We start from the raw sequence: 14,966 nt of genomic DNA on the forward strand, positions 1-14,966 counted from the left end.
CTACAATTTGTACAATGTTATATTTGGTCTGGTCAATCTGCAACTTTATCCTTAAAGTTTAATATGCATTTTAAAAATTGGTATTATTTCAAAGACTAACTGGTACCCTAATATGTTTCTCAAAACCAGTCACAGTGTCTAGTCTGAAATTCAGAGGTTCACCTGAGGATGAAGGGAGCTTGAAAATAGTTTTGGTCCTTAAGTGCCCTCCATGAAAATATGAGTCTCCACTGGAGGATTGCAAGGCTGAGGGCCTGGGGTTCTTGAGATCAGTTTCATTCTTTACAGCCAGCCTCTCCTGGCCTTACTATTTTTGTTTAAACTTCTCAAACACTTCCTAATGTTTTGGTTTTGAAGTGTTGTGCAAATGATGCTTATGAATACGGAAAAATAAAAGGGAAGAAGTTATTTGTATTGTTGGAGACAAACACAGCTCAAGTTCATCTTTGTAAGCTGCTGAAGAGCTCAAGTTAAAAAGGGGCACCTGGGTGACTCACTTGGTTGAGTGTCCGACTTTTGATTTCAGCTCAGGTCATGGTCCCAGGGTCATGGGATCAAGCCCTGTATCCGGTTTCAAAGTGGAGCCTGCTTGGGATTCTCTCTCTCTCCCTCTGCTCCTTTCCCACACTCATACTTCCTGTCTCTTAAAAAACAAACAAACAAACAAACAGAAACAAACAAACAAACAAAAACCCAACTCAAACTAAAGAGCTTGCCCAGGTGAAGAGTTATCTGTAGTGTTAAAATGAACCATTGGTCAAGGCAGGGGGTCCAGAGGGTGGCAGAGTAAGTTTGGGAGGCTTCTAGGACAGCTCGGGTGGCAGAAAGGCCATGCTCTGCAGAGGGTCTGATAGTGGGACAACTGTGCTTTGGGTCACCATCTTGTACATGACACCTGTGGTCAACATCTCTGTTGACTGGATGTTGAGCATAGTCATCTCCAGGAGGAGAAGCTTCAGGGACTACTGCACCTCTGTGTTCTGTACCCCTGCTCCCCTCCTGTCACTCATCTGCTTACAGGCCCATTGAATGGCTTGTTCTGACTTGTCCTGAAACACATAACTTTCCTAAGAAAACTCGTATGTGCCCTGACCTCTCTCTATACCTAACAACCAACATTCTTTTAAAAAGTCCGGAGCACTCCCCACCCCCACTCCATCACTAAATAGCCATGCAGTAAATTGTGTGACTCTGTAAGGAAACTCTGAGACATCCATGTAGTTGGCAAAATTCAAACCCATCACTGTTGATCCCTTAAAACAGAGTTTGTAAAGGGCCAACATGGTCCTCAATCCACAGGGTTTAGAAATTTTTGGTAGTTACTCACCATTTTCTTGGGAGAGATTTTGTACAAATAAGTTTGTTTTTCCTTCAGAAAATTCAGAAGCTCTGGACGTACCAGACCTATATTTCTACATGGGGGTAGTTGGCTGGGGCTGAGTAGAGGTTATTACCTCTAGATGGTATATAGATTTGTCAGAGTCCCCACAGTTCTCTATTATCTTTCTACCCAGCCCACTTTATCATGTAAAATACCTGCCTCGTCTCTGTATGCTGAGTTTGCAAAGCTCACCTAAAGCTATGCTTAGCTAACATCTTCGTTAGGTGGGAATAAGTTCAGAGACAATGGTACAGAGAGGATAGGAAAGCAGTAGGGAGATAGACTTGTCTCTACAGACAAAATTATCCTCTTTCAAAGTGTTGAACCAGACACTCACAACCTTAGCCTGATCCTGACTTGGACCTTCTCACTGATTCAGATTTCCTGTCCAGGTCTGCATTTGTGTCAGCCTCATTGGGTATGCATTGGAGATGTGGGAGGGAACATTCACTCTCCCTCCCTGGAAAGAGACCAGGGTATACTTACATTTTCTGTAAGCACTCTAAGCATTCCAAGACCAAGAATATTAGCTCTGGGAGGCAAGGAGAGAACCTGCTTTTGCCTCATACCTTCTTTCAGCTTCTGTTCCCTAAACCTACACCCCTGTGAAAGAGAACCAAGAACAGTATGGAGATGCCACTGTACTATCTCATTCCCAAGATTTGGACCTCAGCCCACGGGAACCACCCCCCCACCCCCCGCTATTTTCATGTTCAGTAAGTTTGTAGGAGTGGAAGGAGGAAAAGTGGATATGGAAAAACATGGATTCTAGAAATCTGAGAAAGTAAAATAAAACTCATCTCTCCTTTAAAAATAGGTCATGTTCATATTTGGCATTTCAGTGTGAAATCTGATGGGTGTAGTTGGCTTGAGCAGAATGGAAGTTAAGTTGCTGGGTTGAGAAGGTCAAGAAACTATGAAGAAAAGGTTTGCATAAGACATTCATACAAGCATTTAAGCCAGTGATATGATGATGGTATCTGGCCGACAGACGAATTCTGGGGGTGTCAATGAATGTGAGTAACTGACAAAGGTAATGGGAGGGAATGGTTGGTATGGTTTACTTGGTTCAAAGGAAGAGATTTAAAACTTTTATCTGAGAATGGAGGTTTAATGGGGAGAAGTGGCAACTGGTAGCTAAGAGAAAGCCTGGCCTAATTTACTGATCTTTTTAATGATGGAAAGTTTGCTGCCTGAAAATTTCTTATTGGGAGTCACTTACCTAGTTCTTTAGATTGACACATAACCAAATAATACAACATTTGAATCATTGGTTACTTCACTTATTTTCCCTGAGCCCTCTGATACTATAGTTTCGTAGCTCTCTGAAACAGTATGTTGTAGAAAAATTAATTCTATTTTCCTCAAATGTTGCTCCTCCTCTCCTGATTTCTCTGCACAGCCCTACTGTGGGCAGCTTAGTGTGTTTCATAGGCCATACGACAAAATACAGGGTGGTCTCGGTGCAGAGGGAAATGAAAATGATGATTAGCTGCTCGTGTGCTGAGGTCAGAATTCTCTGGCGGTCCCTGCAGGCTCCTCTTGAAAGCTCTGGCTCAGTTAGTCTTATCACCTTCCGTGAGTCATTTGCGCTGTGAGAATCAGGTATGATGCCTTTCTCTTACCCACACATTTCTGAGCCCTGACATATTTCTTGACCCTCTTTCCTTTCCATGTCAACTCTGATCGCCCTAATTTAAGTACTTATTGTCTTGTCTAAACGACTGCAGCAGATTTTAAACTAGCTTTCTATCCTCTGGCCTCGTCCACCCTAAAATCCATCCACCATGCTGTCACGGAATGCTAGTACCTTGCCAACATGACACGGAAGCAAAGCCATCAGGCATAAGGTTGAGGTATCATGATGCCCAGCTTCCAGGTAACACTTTCCTCCACATCACAATATATCGTCTGCATATCTCAGAGGGGAGGAATCCTAAACTATTTGAAATGTGGTAAGCACCAAGTTTGATTGTAGATGAAATCAGCTGCATCAATCATGAAACATGATTCTCTTTGTTCTGTATGCATCCCCAAAATTTTAAGGAAATAGTTATAAATTAAGAGAGACCATGAATGTCTCTAACCTTGATGTTCTGCTGTGATTTGGAAGTAAGGAAGGGTATTTGTCAGTGTCATCCTGTCTCTTAGTTCAGCTTCTGAAGTCAGTACCCTCTAGTGACCTTCTTTAGTCTCCCCTTTACCTACTTCCTTCAGGACCACTGCATTGCTTAACAACCGTGGGCACCATTACGCTGGATTGTATGTAAATAGTGCCTCTGGAGTTGAGGTATACTCTACTGTGGTCCTTCTCTTTGCTTCACACTCCAGCAAATGCCAGAAATATGTAGACCTCACCCTGCTGAGTCTTGTTTCTTTGTATTTTATTTTTCTGGTTTCTCCTGGAAAGTCTTCTCACTTTTTTCCTCCTTGAAAACACAGAGACACACACAGACATGTACACACACATATACATACACTGCTGGTTAAATGTTATTCATCCTTAAAGACATAGCTTAGGCATCAAACTCCTCCAGCAAGCTTCTCCTATTTCCCTACTCATCTTCACGTTTGTGAGCCCACTCATGACGTTATGTATCAATTTTGATTAGATACACATCTTTCTTCCACTAAACCGTAAGATCCCTAGGAGCAGACACCATGTCTCAAGCACCATTGTGGTCCCAGTTCCTACCACAGTAACCGATGCCATCTTTCCTTTAACCACTTGCTAACACCCCTCTATGCACCCCTCTCAGAAGTCCTATCCCAAGGTTGCCCCGGTCCCAGGATGATTAGAATGGAACTATATACTTCCTTCACTGGAAACCCTGCCCTACCTACTGGGGCATGATTTTTTTCCCTACCCCTGAGTGGCATTAAACACAATACTGGGTCCCACTCATAGTCCCAAGGTCTAGGTTTATTATTAATTCCAAATGCCAATACCAATTGAGTATTAATACTAATAACAATAGGTGAAACATTGACAATCTAGACCAAGTTGTACTGTCTCAGAATTATCTAGTTCCTTTTCAGAATTTTCTGCAGCACCAAAAAGAAGCAGATCTGCACACTTTCTTGCCTATCTTTGTGTGTGTGTGTGTGTGTGTGTGTGTGTGTGTGTGTGTGTGTGTGTTTAGGTCATGTTCCTGATCCCTGAGAGAGCAACATGAACAAACAATATTATACAGGGCAGTCAATGTATACTTAGAGGAGTGTTTGTTATTAATGCTTATTTGTTTTTGAGAGAGAGAGAGAGAGAGAGAGAGCGAGCACATGTGTGGGGGAGGGTCAGAGAGAGAGGGAGACCCAGAATCGGAAGCAGGCTCATGACCTGGGCCGAAGTCGGTTGCTTAACTGACTGAGCCACCCAGGCACCCCAGAAAAAGGAACATTTCTATGAGAAAGACTTGAATTTGATAAAAGGTACATCCAAGAAAGTACAATTCCTTGGGGTCTCTCATAAGATGATCTTTTTCATGATTTTGTTCAACAGTTATTTATGCAGAGCCTAGTATGTGCTAGGCGTTGTTCTAGGGGGCATACAAGTGAACAAAATAGAAAAAGAAATCTCTGTCCCATAGGGCTTACTTTCTAATAGGTACTTAATTGCATTTGCATAAGTACAATGTTACATTACTTCTTCCTAGAGCAGAAGAATATTCTAGCTCAAGAATAAAACCAAGTTTCCAATTCTCATAAGGGAAAAATGTTTTTCAGCTCTCTAATGATCCTCCTCAAAACAGGTTCCAAAAAATTCTTGAGGCTCATCTTAGGTAGTAGGTACTTTTAATATTGACATTTAATATTTATGTCAGGAGATGAAAGTATTTAATGAATACATATAAAGAGCCAACCTTAACCAAATAGCTTTTCCAGCTTCATTCAGTACCATGAATGATACAGCTGATAAGATTATACTAAATTAAGTACTAATGGCCTTATATCAAACATCACCAAGGTCTTCTGGCTCCCAGCTTAACCAGTATGCAGTGTAGCTGGGTGACATTGAACTGGTTTCTCTCCAATGTGTGGTAAAGGGGCAGCTTTTCCTTGGCAAAGTCCCCTTGATGAGTCCATGGTGTCACTGGCGTTATCTCTGAGAGGTCATTGTTCATCTTCCATCATAGGTCAGACTTGGCAGTGGTGAAATAAATGTTCTTGCTACATCTGTACATACATAATCATGGGCTGTTCTGAACACATACGTCATTTTGTGGGTGGGTGAGAGGATTCTAAAAACAAAAAACAAATAGGCCTTTTCAGCTTTTGGAACTAAAAGAACACAATAAATGTGTTTCAACAAGGAGGATGATCCCAGGTCAGTTGTAGAAGTTTGTGTTGGCTAATGGACTAGGTAACCCCAGAATCCTTCCCATTGCCAGTAGACTGTGATTCCAAGAATCATCCATGAGTCAGAAGTCAATGCTATTAGTGTCTTGTGGGAGCATACTCATACGTATATAGAGAAGTCAATAGAAAGACTCTGAAGAAGAGAGAGAAACTTTGCCTGTGTTTAACCAAAGAAAAGAACTCCTTGCATTTTGCCAATATCCTTCCTGTCACAATCTAGGGGCTAATTTTATGCAGTGTCAGAATTACAAGAAGCCATTTGAGGTGACATATTTTTAGAGAGGACTTATTAATGGTGGAATAAGAGTGAGGCATGAAGTCCAATAGTGCCTCCATATTAACTCCAGCTCCATAAGTCAAGTGGGAAATCTATAGATTAATGAAACTCAGTAAATTGTTTAATTATACTCCCGCCAACCCCCCCTCCCCCATGCACAGCTCTAGATGAACAAATACCCAGTTTCTGTTAGAGATGTTTCTTTCCCACATATCTCTCATAGTAACATTATTTACATGGAAGTAAAAAGGTAAAGTGGTATGTTATAAAATGTAAAAACTACATAAAGCTGCACAGGACATATTACTCCTAGGAGTAGAGTTGGAACCCAGTAATGCCAGGTAAGTGAGAAAACCATCTGTTTTTATATTTTAATGATCAATCTAATGATTTGCTTTGGGTTTGTTAATGTCTTTGAACGGTGCCTTGAGCTTAACAAGGTGACTGTGTCTGCTTTTATTCCCTTCCTCTCCAGTTAGACACTTAGAATTATATTAGATAGTAATATCTCCATTAACCAAATGTTGTTGAGAAACGGGACTGAACATGAACACCAATACACTTTCCAAACAACTGCGTTTTAGCCTAGCTGAGGTAGAAACAATGACAACCTAACATAAGTGGGAACATTTGAAAACCTGTTTAGCCTTAAACACAGGTGCCGAGCATGATTATCCTGTGATGTTCTCAGGAGCTACTTTGATGTATAGGACCGTTCGTTCTTAGGTTGAATGATTCCTCTGTGTTTTGTTTTGTTTTACTGGGCCCATTTTCATACTTTTCTTCCTCACTTTTTAGCTGTTACTGCCCAAGGTCACACTTTTCCAGATTCTCTCCAACCTCTTCTAGTTGTCTGTTTCTAATATTAGTGAACCAGACACCATTTAACCAAACATACTACGATTTACATCCAAAGTAGTCACGTTCAGAGTTTTGTTTGGTCTGAATCAGAGAACACTGAGGTAACACAGTGAAAGGCACAGGCCTATTCTCTCTCTATACTTCATACACCACTCCAGACTGGATTCTGTGTGTGGTCTGAGGCAGGTCCCCAAAGCCCATCCATGGTCCTTAGTTTAAACAGTTCTAAAGTTTATGCATTATGCCTATATAGAAATTATGTCACATTTTCTCTCAAAGCTAGCTTATTCTCCTTTTAGACCAGGAGGTTGAAGACTTTGGTTTTGTTTACAAACTTGACTCTTGTTGACATATAGCCTGAGTAAGTATTTAACTACTCTAAGCTTCAGTTTCTTCATCTACAAAATGACAGTAATAATAACTGTCCTAGAAGACAATTGCAGGATAAAAATAAAACAACGTACATGCAAGCAAGATGCAAACTCCAGACAAGTACAACTTAGCCAGAAGTCCATGGACAATGGGTGGGCTTCAGAGGATCTGTGCTCCTACTGATATTATAAGAACAATGTGGGTTTTTGCCCCTGTATGTTTTTCTTGGCATAAGTGTCCATAGTTTTCATCTATGGAGTTTATGACCCTAAGGAGATTAAGAATAATTGCTTATAGCCTGCACTTTATGATATCACTTTTATTTCCTGGTTCTAGACTAAATTTCGGGTGGGTACAGTTGTTTAACTTATTGACTTCCAATATAGAGAAGTGTTAATGTGTATTTGGAGTACTAATAGTATCTACTGAGCTCAACTTAAATGAATAAGCTATTAGAGAATATGTATCGATAAATACACATAGCCATATCCTGCTACTTAGTATGCTACTTTACTATGTTATATTATCGATATATCTATATCATTTCAATGAATAATTAGTATATCATCTAGTCTAACATTCTTATTTCATCAAAGAGAATAAACAAGCTGATCTTCATAGTGTCTATATCTGTATCGGTTTCACTTCTTCAAAGGGATGCTGTGAAGATAAAGATATAGCTGTTACAATGTTGGAGATTTCAGAGGAAAGTTACAATGTAATAATAATGATATGGTGGCAATAATAGTTATGAAATAGCTTGTTATAACTACTGTTAATTGAGTATCTGCTAAGTACCGGGCACTGTGTTAGTCATTTTGTACAAAATGTATCTAATTTTCAAATCAACCTTTAAAGATAGACATTATTGTCCTCATTTTTACATGAAGAAACCTATGAATTAGGTTAAGAAATATGTCCCAATCACAAAGCTAATAAATGACCAACCTGGAATTTTAACCCAAATCTGTTTGGCTCTAAAGTCTGTTATTTTTTTCCTATAGTTAAATGTAGCAGATGATGTATTTGTGATTTGTGACTCTTAATAAGGTATAAGCCAGCCCTACAAGATAAGAGTTAATTCTTATTTTTCTACTGAATTTGAATATTATAATAGTCAATGTACTAACTTCAAAAAACTTAGGGCGCACCTGCAATGCAATCTAACCTTTATCTTAAAGGTAAGAGATGCCCATTGAAAGGTATTAGGCAAGGAGATGATATAATTAGATCTTGTGTCTTTGGAAGACACAGTACAGTTGAATGAGTTGGAACTCATTCAGATGTGACTAGAGGCAAGAAGGCCAGAAGGGAGGCTGTTTTAGCAGCAGCAGTAAGGATGGACAGAAGTGAGTGGGCTCTGTGACTCTCTAGGAGGTAGCCTAGATAAGTCTTGATGACTAGATGTGGGAGGTCAGGATGGTGAGGAATCAAACAAGGTGCCCAGATTTCTGTGGGACATCTCCTTCCCTGTTTTTAGGACAGGCAGACAGGTTATCAGGAGGAGATTTACAGGTGAAAATGCTAAGTGCTTTTTGGACATATTGGGTTTGTGGTGTTTGTGAAGATGTTAAAATGGCCTTTGGATATTCTGTTTTGAAGTTTAGAAGAGTGATGGATGGGCTGGAGATTCAGTTTCAGAAGTGAGCACCATAAAAATGGCTAAGGAAAGCCTTGGAAGTAGATAAAATTGCTCAGGGAGGGTATGTATGGTCAGAAGGGAAGAGAGTTTAGACCAGACCCTGAAGAAACGTAACATTTAAAAGACAAGTACGAGAGAAAGGGTAGCTAGAGCTGTGGCAGTGTAGCATCATAGATTGGACACTATTTCAAGATGGAAGAAGTGACTGTAGGCATTTACCCAAAAGAAGTGAAAACATATGTTCATACAAAGCCCTGTACTTCAATGTTTATAGAAGTTTATTAGTAATTGCCACAAACAGGAAGCAATCTAAATATCCATCAACGGTGAATGAACAAATAAATTGTACATCTATCTGTACAATGTACTCAATGATGAAAAGGAACTGCCTCTACACACAGCATTGGTGACTCTCAGAAGAATTTGCTAAGTGAAAGAAGCCAAGTACAAAAGTCTACAGACTGTTTATATGACAGTCTGGAAAGCAAAACCATGGAGACAGAAATCAGGTCAGTGGTTGCCAGGAGCTGGAGGTGGGAGAAGGGGATTTACCATCGAGGGACTCAGAGGAACTGTTTGGGGGTGATGGTAATGTTGCTTATCTTGATTATGGTGGAGGTCACCTGAGCATATGAGGTACCCAAACTGCTAGACATGTACCCAAAAAGGATGAGTTCTACATTATATAAATCATGTGTCAATAAAACCAACCTAAAGCAAAACACAAATACAAAAGGGAGTTGTCAAAATGTCAGACGCTGCTCACAAATCCTACAAGAAGACGCCTGAGACATGCCCGTTGTGTTCGGCATCGGTGACTTTATGGGGGGCAGTGTCAGTGGCACGGGGGAGGCAGAAGCTAGATTGTTAAGGGTTGAGGAGTAAGAAAAGACTGATGGTTGTCCCCCAATACCCATTTTCTTCTTCTTTTGTGGGAATGGAGCCCTGAATTTAGACTCATGACTATGCAGAATGAAGACTGTTTTGCCCAGTCTCCCTGGAAACTGAATGTGGCCATGTGACTGAATGCTGGCCAAAGAGATGTAAGTGAAAACGTCCTGAGGCAGCTTCTGGGAGCCTTCCAGAAGAGGTAGCTGGCATGCTTCCATTGCCCTTTCTTCTTTGCTCCTTCTACCTTTGTGCTGGTTGAAATGCAGACGTGATGGCTGGCATTGGAGCAGCCAACTTGGACCATGAAATGACTTCAGAAAGGGAGACCACAAATGACGAGAACATTTTGGAGAAGCCTGGGTCTCTTAGCTCTTTGAGAGATGCTAACCTGGTCCAGGACTACTCATCTCTGTACTTTTAAGATACGTCAAACGAATCTCTTTCCTGATTGAGCTTAATCCTATAAGCTACTGGGAACAAATCTGAGGATGGAGAGGTGGTGAGTGCAGGCAATGCTTTCAAGAAGCTTGGCTATGAAGGGGACCAGTAAAAGGTGGGTGGGATGGTACCTGGAGAGGGACATAGGTTGAGGGAGGGTTTTGTGATCTTCAAATTCATACTCGATTCTCTGTGAATGGAAACCTGTAAATGACCCAGAATCTCTTTCCACCAAAAGCCCTGTGAATTGTCACTGGGTTTGACTTTGTGGCTCACTTTCCAGAAGGAAAGGAGAAGCAATGCATTCCCCTCTGAACATTTTGTACCCGTCTCCTTCCAGCCCCTTGCTTGTGTAGAGCTTATCACATCTAAGGGTTATAGATGGGGCTGCATTTTGGAGCCCCCTCCCCTTTTGGGCCAGTCTCTTCAGGGCTCCTTTCCTGAGGCCTTAACTTAGCGGGTCTACTTCTCTCTTACTCTCCATTGGAGTGTGTGTGTGTGTGTGTGTGTGTGTGTGTGTGTGTGTGTGTGTGTATGTATTACAAAACTGCATTATTAAGGTATAATTCATATGCCATAAAATTCAGCCAGAATGTACAATTCAGTGCTTTTTAGTATACTCACAAATTTGTGCAATCATCATCATAACTTAATTTTAAAACATTCATCTTGATGTCTTATTACTTATTTTTATAGCAATATTTTTGATCTCTGTTGATGTTGACTTCTCTCTCTCTGTGCTTTGTCTTTCTGCTTTACCGGGGGAGCTCCACTAGGGCAGGGACTGTGATGACTATGGATAGGGCTGCATCCTCAGCACCTGGCAGACACGGACTGGCAGAGAGACCGGGCAGAACCACACAATGAAAGCCTAAAGCTTGTCCCATCCATTCTTTATTGCAGCAGGTGCAGGGCACCTGAGTGGGAGCCAGGTCCCCACCTGGGAAACCATTAGGAGTAGGCAATTCTCTGAGGGGTTACAGGGAGGGCATATATGCCCGGGGGAGGCTTATAACTCTGGGGTGGGGCTGTGGTGATTTGGGAAACCACGTTCAATGTATCTATTGTTTTCAAAGAAGGCGCTAAGGAAAGTGACACTGGACAATATCTTTCTAGTGGGCAGGAATACGCAGAATATGGAGGGGTAAGAAGGGCGTGGGGTCGCCAAAGGGTTCAAACACCGCATTGAGGCGCCGCAATGCAGCTGGAGTTTTCCTTGGGAAACTCAGACGTTTGCCCGCTGGGCTGGCACAATGGCGTTTCCGAACCCATGCCCGACCCACTGGGGGCAGGACTTGTTATTTGCTAGACGCTTCTTTCTTTTGCAACTTCAGATCTGCAAGAGCTGCAACCTTGTCGATGACTCAATCGTTTCCTCGAACCCTCTGGGCTGTGTCACCGCCGCAGCCGCCCCTCTGCCCTCCCACTCGTCCCCGGCATCTCCGTGCAGCGCCGCCCGTCCCAGGGGAACCGCGGGCGCACCTGGCGCCTCGGGCGCCCCAGCACTGCGCGCTGGTGGCCACACCGCCCGGCGCGCAGCTGCCAGAGAGCTCTCTCCCGAAACATTTAAGTGGAGTGGCTTGTCTAGCGCCCAGCGAACAACATTATCCAATTGCTTCCCGTTTTATTCGCAGGCTGGGAGCTGAGAGAGCCGGAGCGTTCACTTTCAACCCTCAAGGGGGGGAGGGGGTGCGGGCGGGGAGGGGAGAAGCTTGCGGCTCCACCTCGCGCGCGGCGCGGCCAGAGCGCCCGGCTCCGGCAGAGGCGAGCAGCGCCGGTGAGCCCCGCAGCAGCGCGCCCGGCCGCCCGGAGCCCCGCGATGGAGTGAGTATCCCCGCGCGCGGCTCGCTGTCCCTCCTCTCGGCATGTTGCCATGGCGACCGCGGCAGCAGGCAGATGCGGGCTCGGGTCCCAGTCCCGGATGGGTGTTTAATTTCAGCCCAGTGTGTACGCCTGGTGTTTCTATAGCAGCGGTCGCAGGGGCTGGAGCCAAGGGGCAGGAGCCCCGGGATGAGTGGTTTTGTGCGGCTGCCTCTTGGCCAGCAGGGCCTCCGGAGGGGACGCTGCTGCTAAGGAGGGAAGCACGTCCTAGGGTTCCCCATCCCTGCCCCAAGCTTCCGATTCTCAGGGAGTTGGCTGAGAATAGCCATTACTTCCGATTCCTAACCATGTCAGCATTATTGGACTGCAGTTAAAAACAGGGGGGGGGGTGTCACTGCGGATCGGAAGCAAATGTGGTTCGGTGTGAATTGTGTAATGGAAGGATGATGAGTTAGTGGGTAATATGAGACAGAGCTGCAATGCCCTGGCTACTAGAAACCAGCAGACGACCCAAAATTATTGATTTGTTCCTGGGGTAATTGAGAAATGAGACAGAAAGGTAGGAGCAGCAGCCGCGGGGTTGACTTACAACGTTTGGCACCGTGGGCACAGCATGGGCGGGGTGGGGAAGAGAGGGCAGGGAGGCAGGAGGGGCGTTAACCAGAAAAGACACAATAAAGGGCTTCGGTCTTGGGTTCGAACTGGGGTTTCTCTCCCCTCAGCCTTTGCATCCCGGCGTTGCCTTTGGTCACTCTCTCAGGCTCCTGCCGCAGCAGGGCCACTTTGACGGGCGACAGGCTCCAAGAAAGGGTGAATTCTGGAGCCAGCTATTAGATAGTGCTCACTTGGTCAGCTTCTCCCCCTCCTGTTCTCTTCCCACGGATACTTCCTGACATTGGGGCTGTATGAAATCATATTTCAGCCTAGAGATAACGACCAGTTTTCAGGTATCGGGATCTTCATGCCAAACCCAATAAACCGTAGATGCAGCTGTCATCCCTCTGCATATCTGATTGTGTAAATGTAATTTAATCCTCACCAACAAGGCTGCTAAAGCAGAAGTCAGAGGTGGTGCAGCATTGTAGGAGTGAGGAGTTGTAGATTTCAGCCCCTGACTTGGCTGGCACTAGTGTTACTGATTTTCTGTACCAGTAATTTAATATCTCCGAGCCTCAGTTTCCCTATGTGTACCGTGGAGACAAAGATGTTCCTGACCTACTTCTAAGCATTGTTGAGAGGATCAGATAATATTTCTGTATCTTCTAGAGGGCTCTGTAGATTGTAAGGTATATATGAATTTAAGGAGTTAATGATCAAGTCTCTGGAATCGGTTTTCTGGGCTTGAGTCCTTGTGCATTTTGCTGAATGACGTCAGTCTCTCTGGGCCTCGTTTCTGGAAACAGGAATGATAACTATTTCATGAGATTTTTCTGAAGATCAAACAAATTGGTACATATTGATGGTCTTCGAACCTGGAACAAAGAAAGCTCAATAAATATCATCTATTATCTATAAATATTATCTATTATCTATTATTATTATTGTGGTCTCCAGGAGTCCTCGTCGACATTTTGTGGGGTCTCAGGTTGGTGCCAGGGTGTTTTATTTTCCCCCAGACAATTTATAAACTTAATGCCCCAAGGGCAACTGAGAGTAACACAATTCTCAAGATACCATTGTAGATGTTCAGAAGCAACCAGGAGACATAGCAGGCTTGAGTACACAGGGCAGAAGCTGGACGACTTGGCTTCTGGCATGTTCTGTTCTTATTGCCCAATGCCATTTTTTTTTTTTTTTTTTAGACATGGAAACTGCCCTTTATAAGAGGATGAATGTAGGTCTAGTGGTCCCACGGTGGAAGGTTAAAGGGTACCCTGGCTGTTTGCCAGCACAGTAGTTCTCATCTTTACCATCTCACATGAATACTCTAATGTATAACATACCTTCCAGACTTACAACTTGAGCATTCAGTAACTGAGGAACGGCACACAGGATTTGTAAGCTTCCTTCCCCAGACCTTTCCCTCATCTTCTCTCCATCCTCCAGCTAAGTTTTTGTTCCAGGTGTGCCTACCTCCCGCGTGGAATTCCTGGTGAACACAGGCTTTCCGTATCATGCTCTTCCCTGTCCTTCTGCAGGGTTCAGATTGGTGTCCCATCCAGCCCCCTTCTCTCCTGACTTTCCTGGCCCTGGCTTTCCTGTCCCCCTGTGACATTTCAAGGTCCTCCTCACCTTCCAGTTAACCTCCTGCCTTTCCAGCTGTCTAATCTGTTCACTCTCCCACTTCCATTGCTTCATTAATATAATTCACTTTTTAACTCTTTTTTTCTTCTTTCAGAATACTACCTTTTCCTGTCTTGGGTGTAACCAAATTTCTCAAATCCTGTTCTTCCCCTCTATCTAAACCCTCTCAAAAATCTCATCTAAGATATAACTCCATTCTCCTTCCTTATCATTTTCTTTTTTTTTTTTTGACAGTTTTGAAATACAATTTTATTTATTTATTTATTTATTTATTTATTTATTTATTTATTTATTTCTATATGGGATTTATTGTCAAATTGGTTTCCATACAACACCCAGTGCTCATCCCAAAAGGTGCCCTCCTCAATACCCATCACCCACCCTCTCCTCCCTCCCACCCCCCATCAACCCTCAGTTTGCTCTCAGTTCTCAACAGTCTCTTATGCTTTGGCTCTCTCCCACTCTAACCTCTTTTTTTTTTTTTTTCCTTCCCCTCCCCCATGGGTTCCTGTTAAGTTTCTCAGGATCCACATAAGAGTGAAACCATATGGTATCTGTCTTTCTCTGTATGGCTTATTTCACTTAGCATCACACTCTCCAGTTCCATCCACGTTGCTACAAAAGGCCATATTTCATTTTTTCTCATTGCCACGTAGTATTCCATTGTGTATATAAACCACAAT

At 43.2% G+C, this 14,966-nt stretch overlaps 1 protein-coding gene and 1 long non-coding RNA gene across 10 annotated transcripts in view; one reads left to right on the forward strand and one right to left on the reverse strand.

The window, feature by feature from the left end:
* Positions 1-11,975: 11,975 nt before the first annotated feature.
* The window catches only part of PALM2AKAP2 (PALM2 and AKAP2 fusion), a 465,690-nt gene continuing 462,699 nt past the window's right edge, over positions 11,976-14,966 (forward strand). For 3 of the 8 annotated variants that reach the window (XM_040481932.1, XM_040481930.1, XM_040481934.1), the window contains exon 1: positions 11,976-12,042. In XM_040481932.1, the coding sequence (XP_040337866.1) occupies positions 12,038-12,042 (5 nt within the window). In that variant the 5' untranslated portion in view covers positions 11,976-12,037. The remainder of the gene's footprint in view (positions 12,043-14,966) is intronic. The other 5 variants (XM_040481928.1, XM_040481933.1, XM_040481931.1 and 2 more) reach the window with 2 other exon arrangements.
* Positions 13,048-14,966, reverse strand: part of LOC121034815 (uncharacterized) — a 42,638-nt gene continuing 40,719 nt past the window's right edge. For both annotated transcript variants that reach the window (XR_005792631.1, XR_005792630.1), the window contains one exon: positions 13,048-13,511. This is a non-coding gene — a long non-coding RNA (uncharacterized LOC121034815). The remainder of the gene's footprint in view (positions 13,512-14,966) is intronic.

Source organism: Herpailurus yagouaroundi, unplaced genomic scaffold (assembly GCF_014898765.1).
Source record: "Herpailurus yagouaroundi ecotype Mexico unplaced genomic scaffold, PumYag 160, whole genome shotgun sequence".
NCBI lineage: Eukaryota > Metazoa > Chordata > Mammalia > Carnivora > Felidae > Herpailurus > Herpailurus yagouaroundi.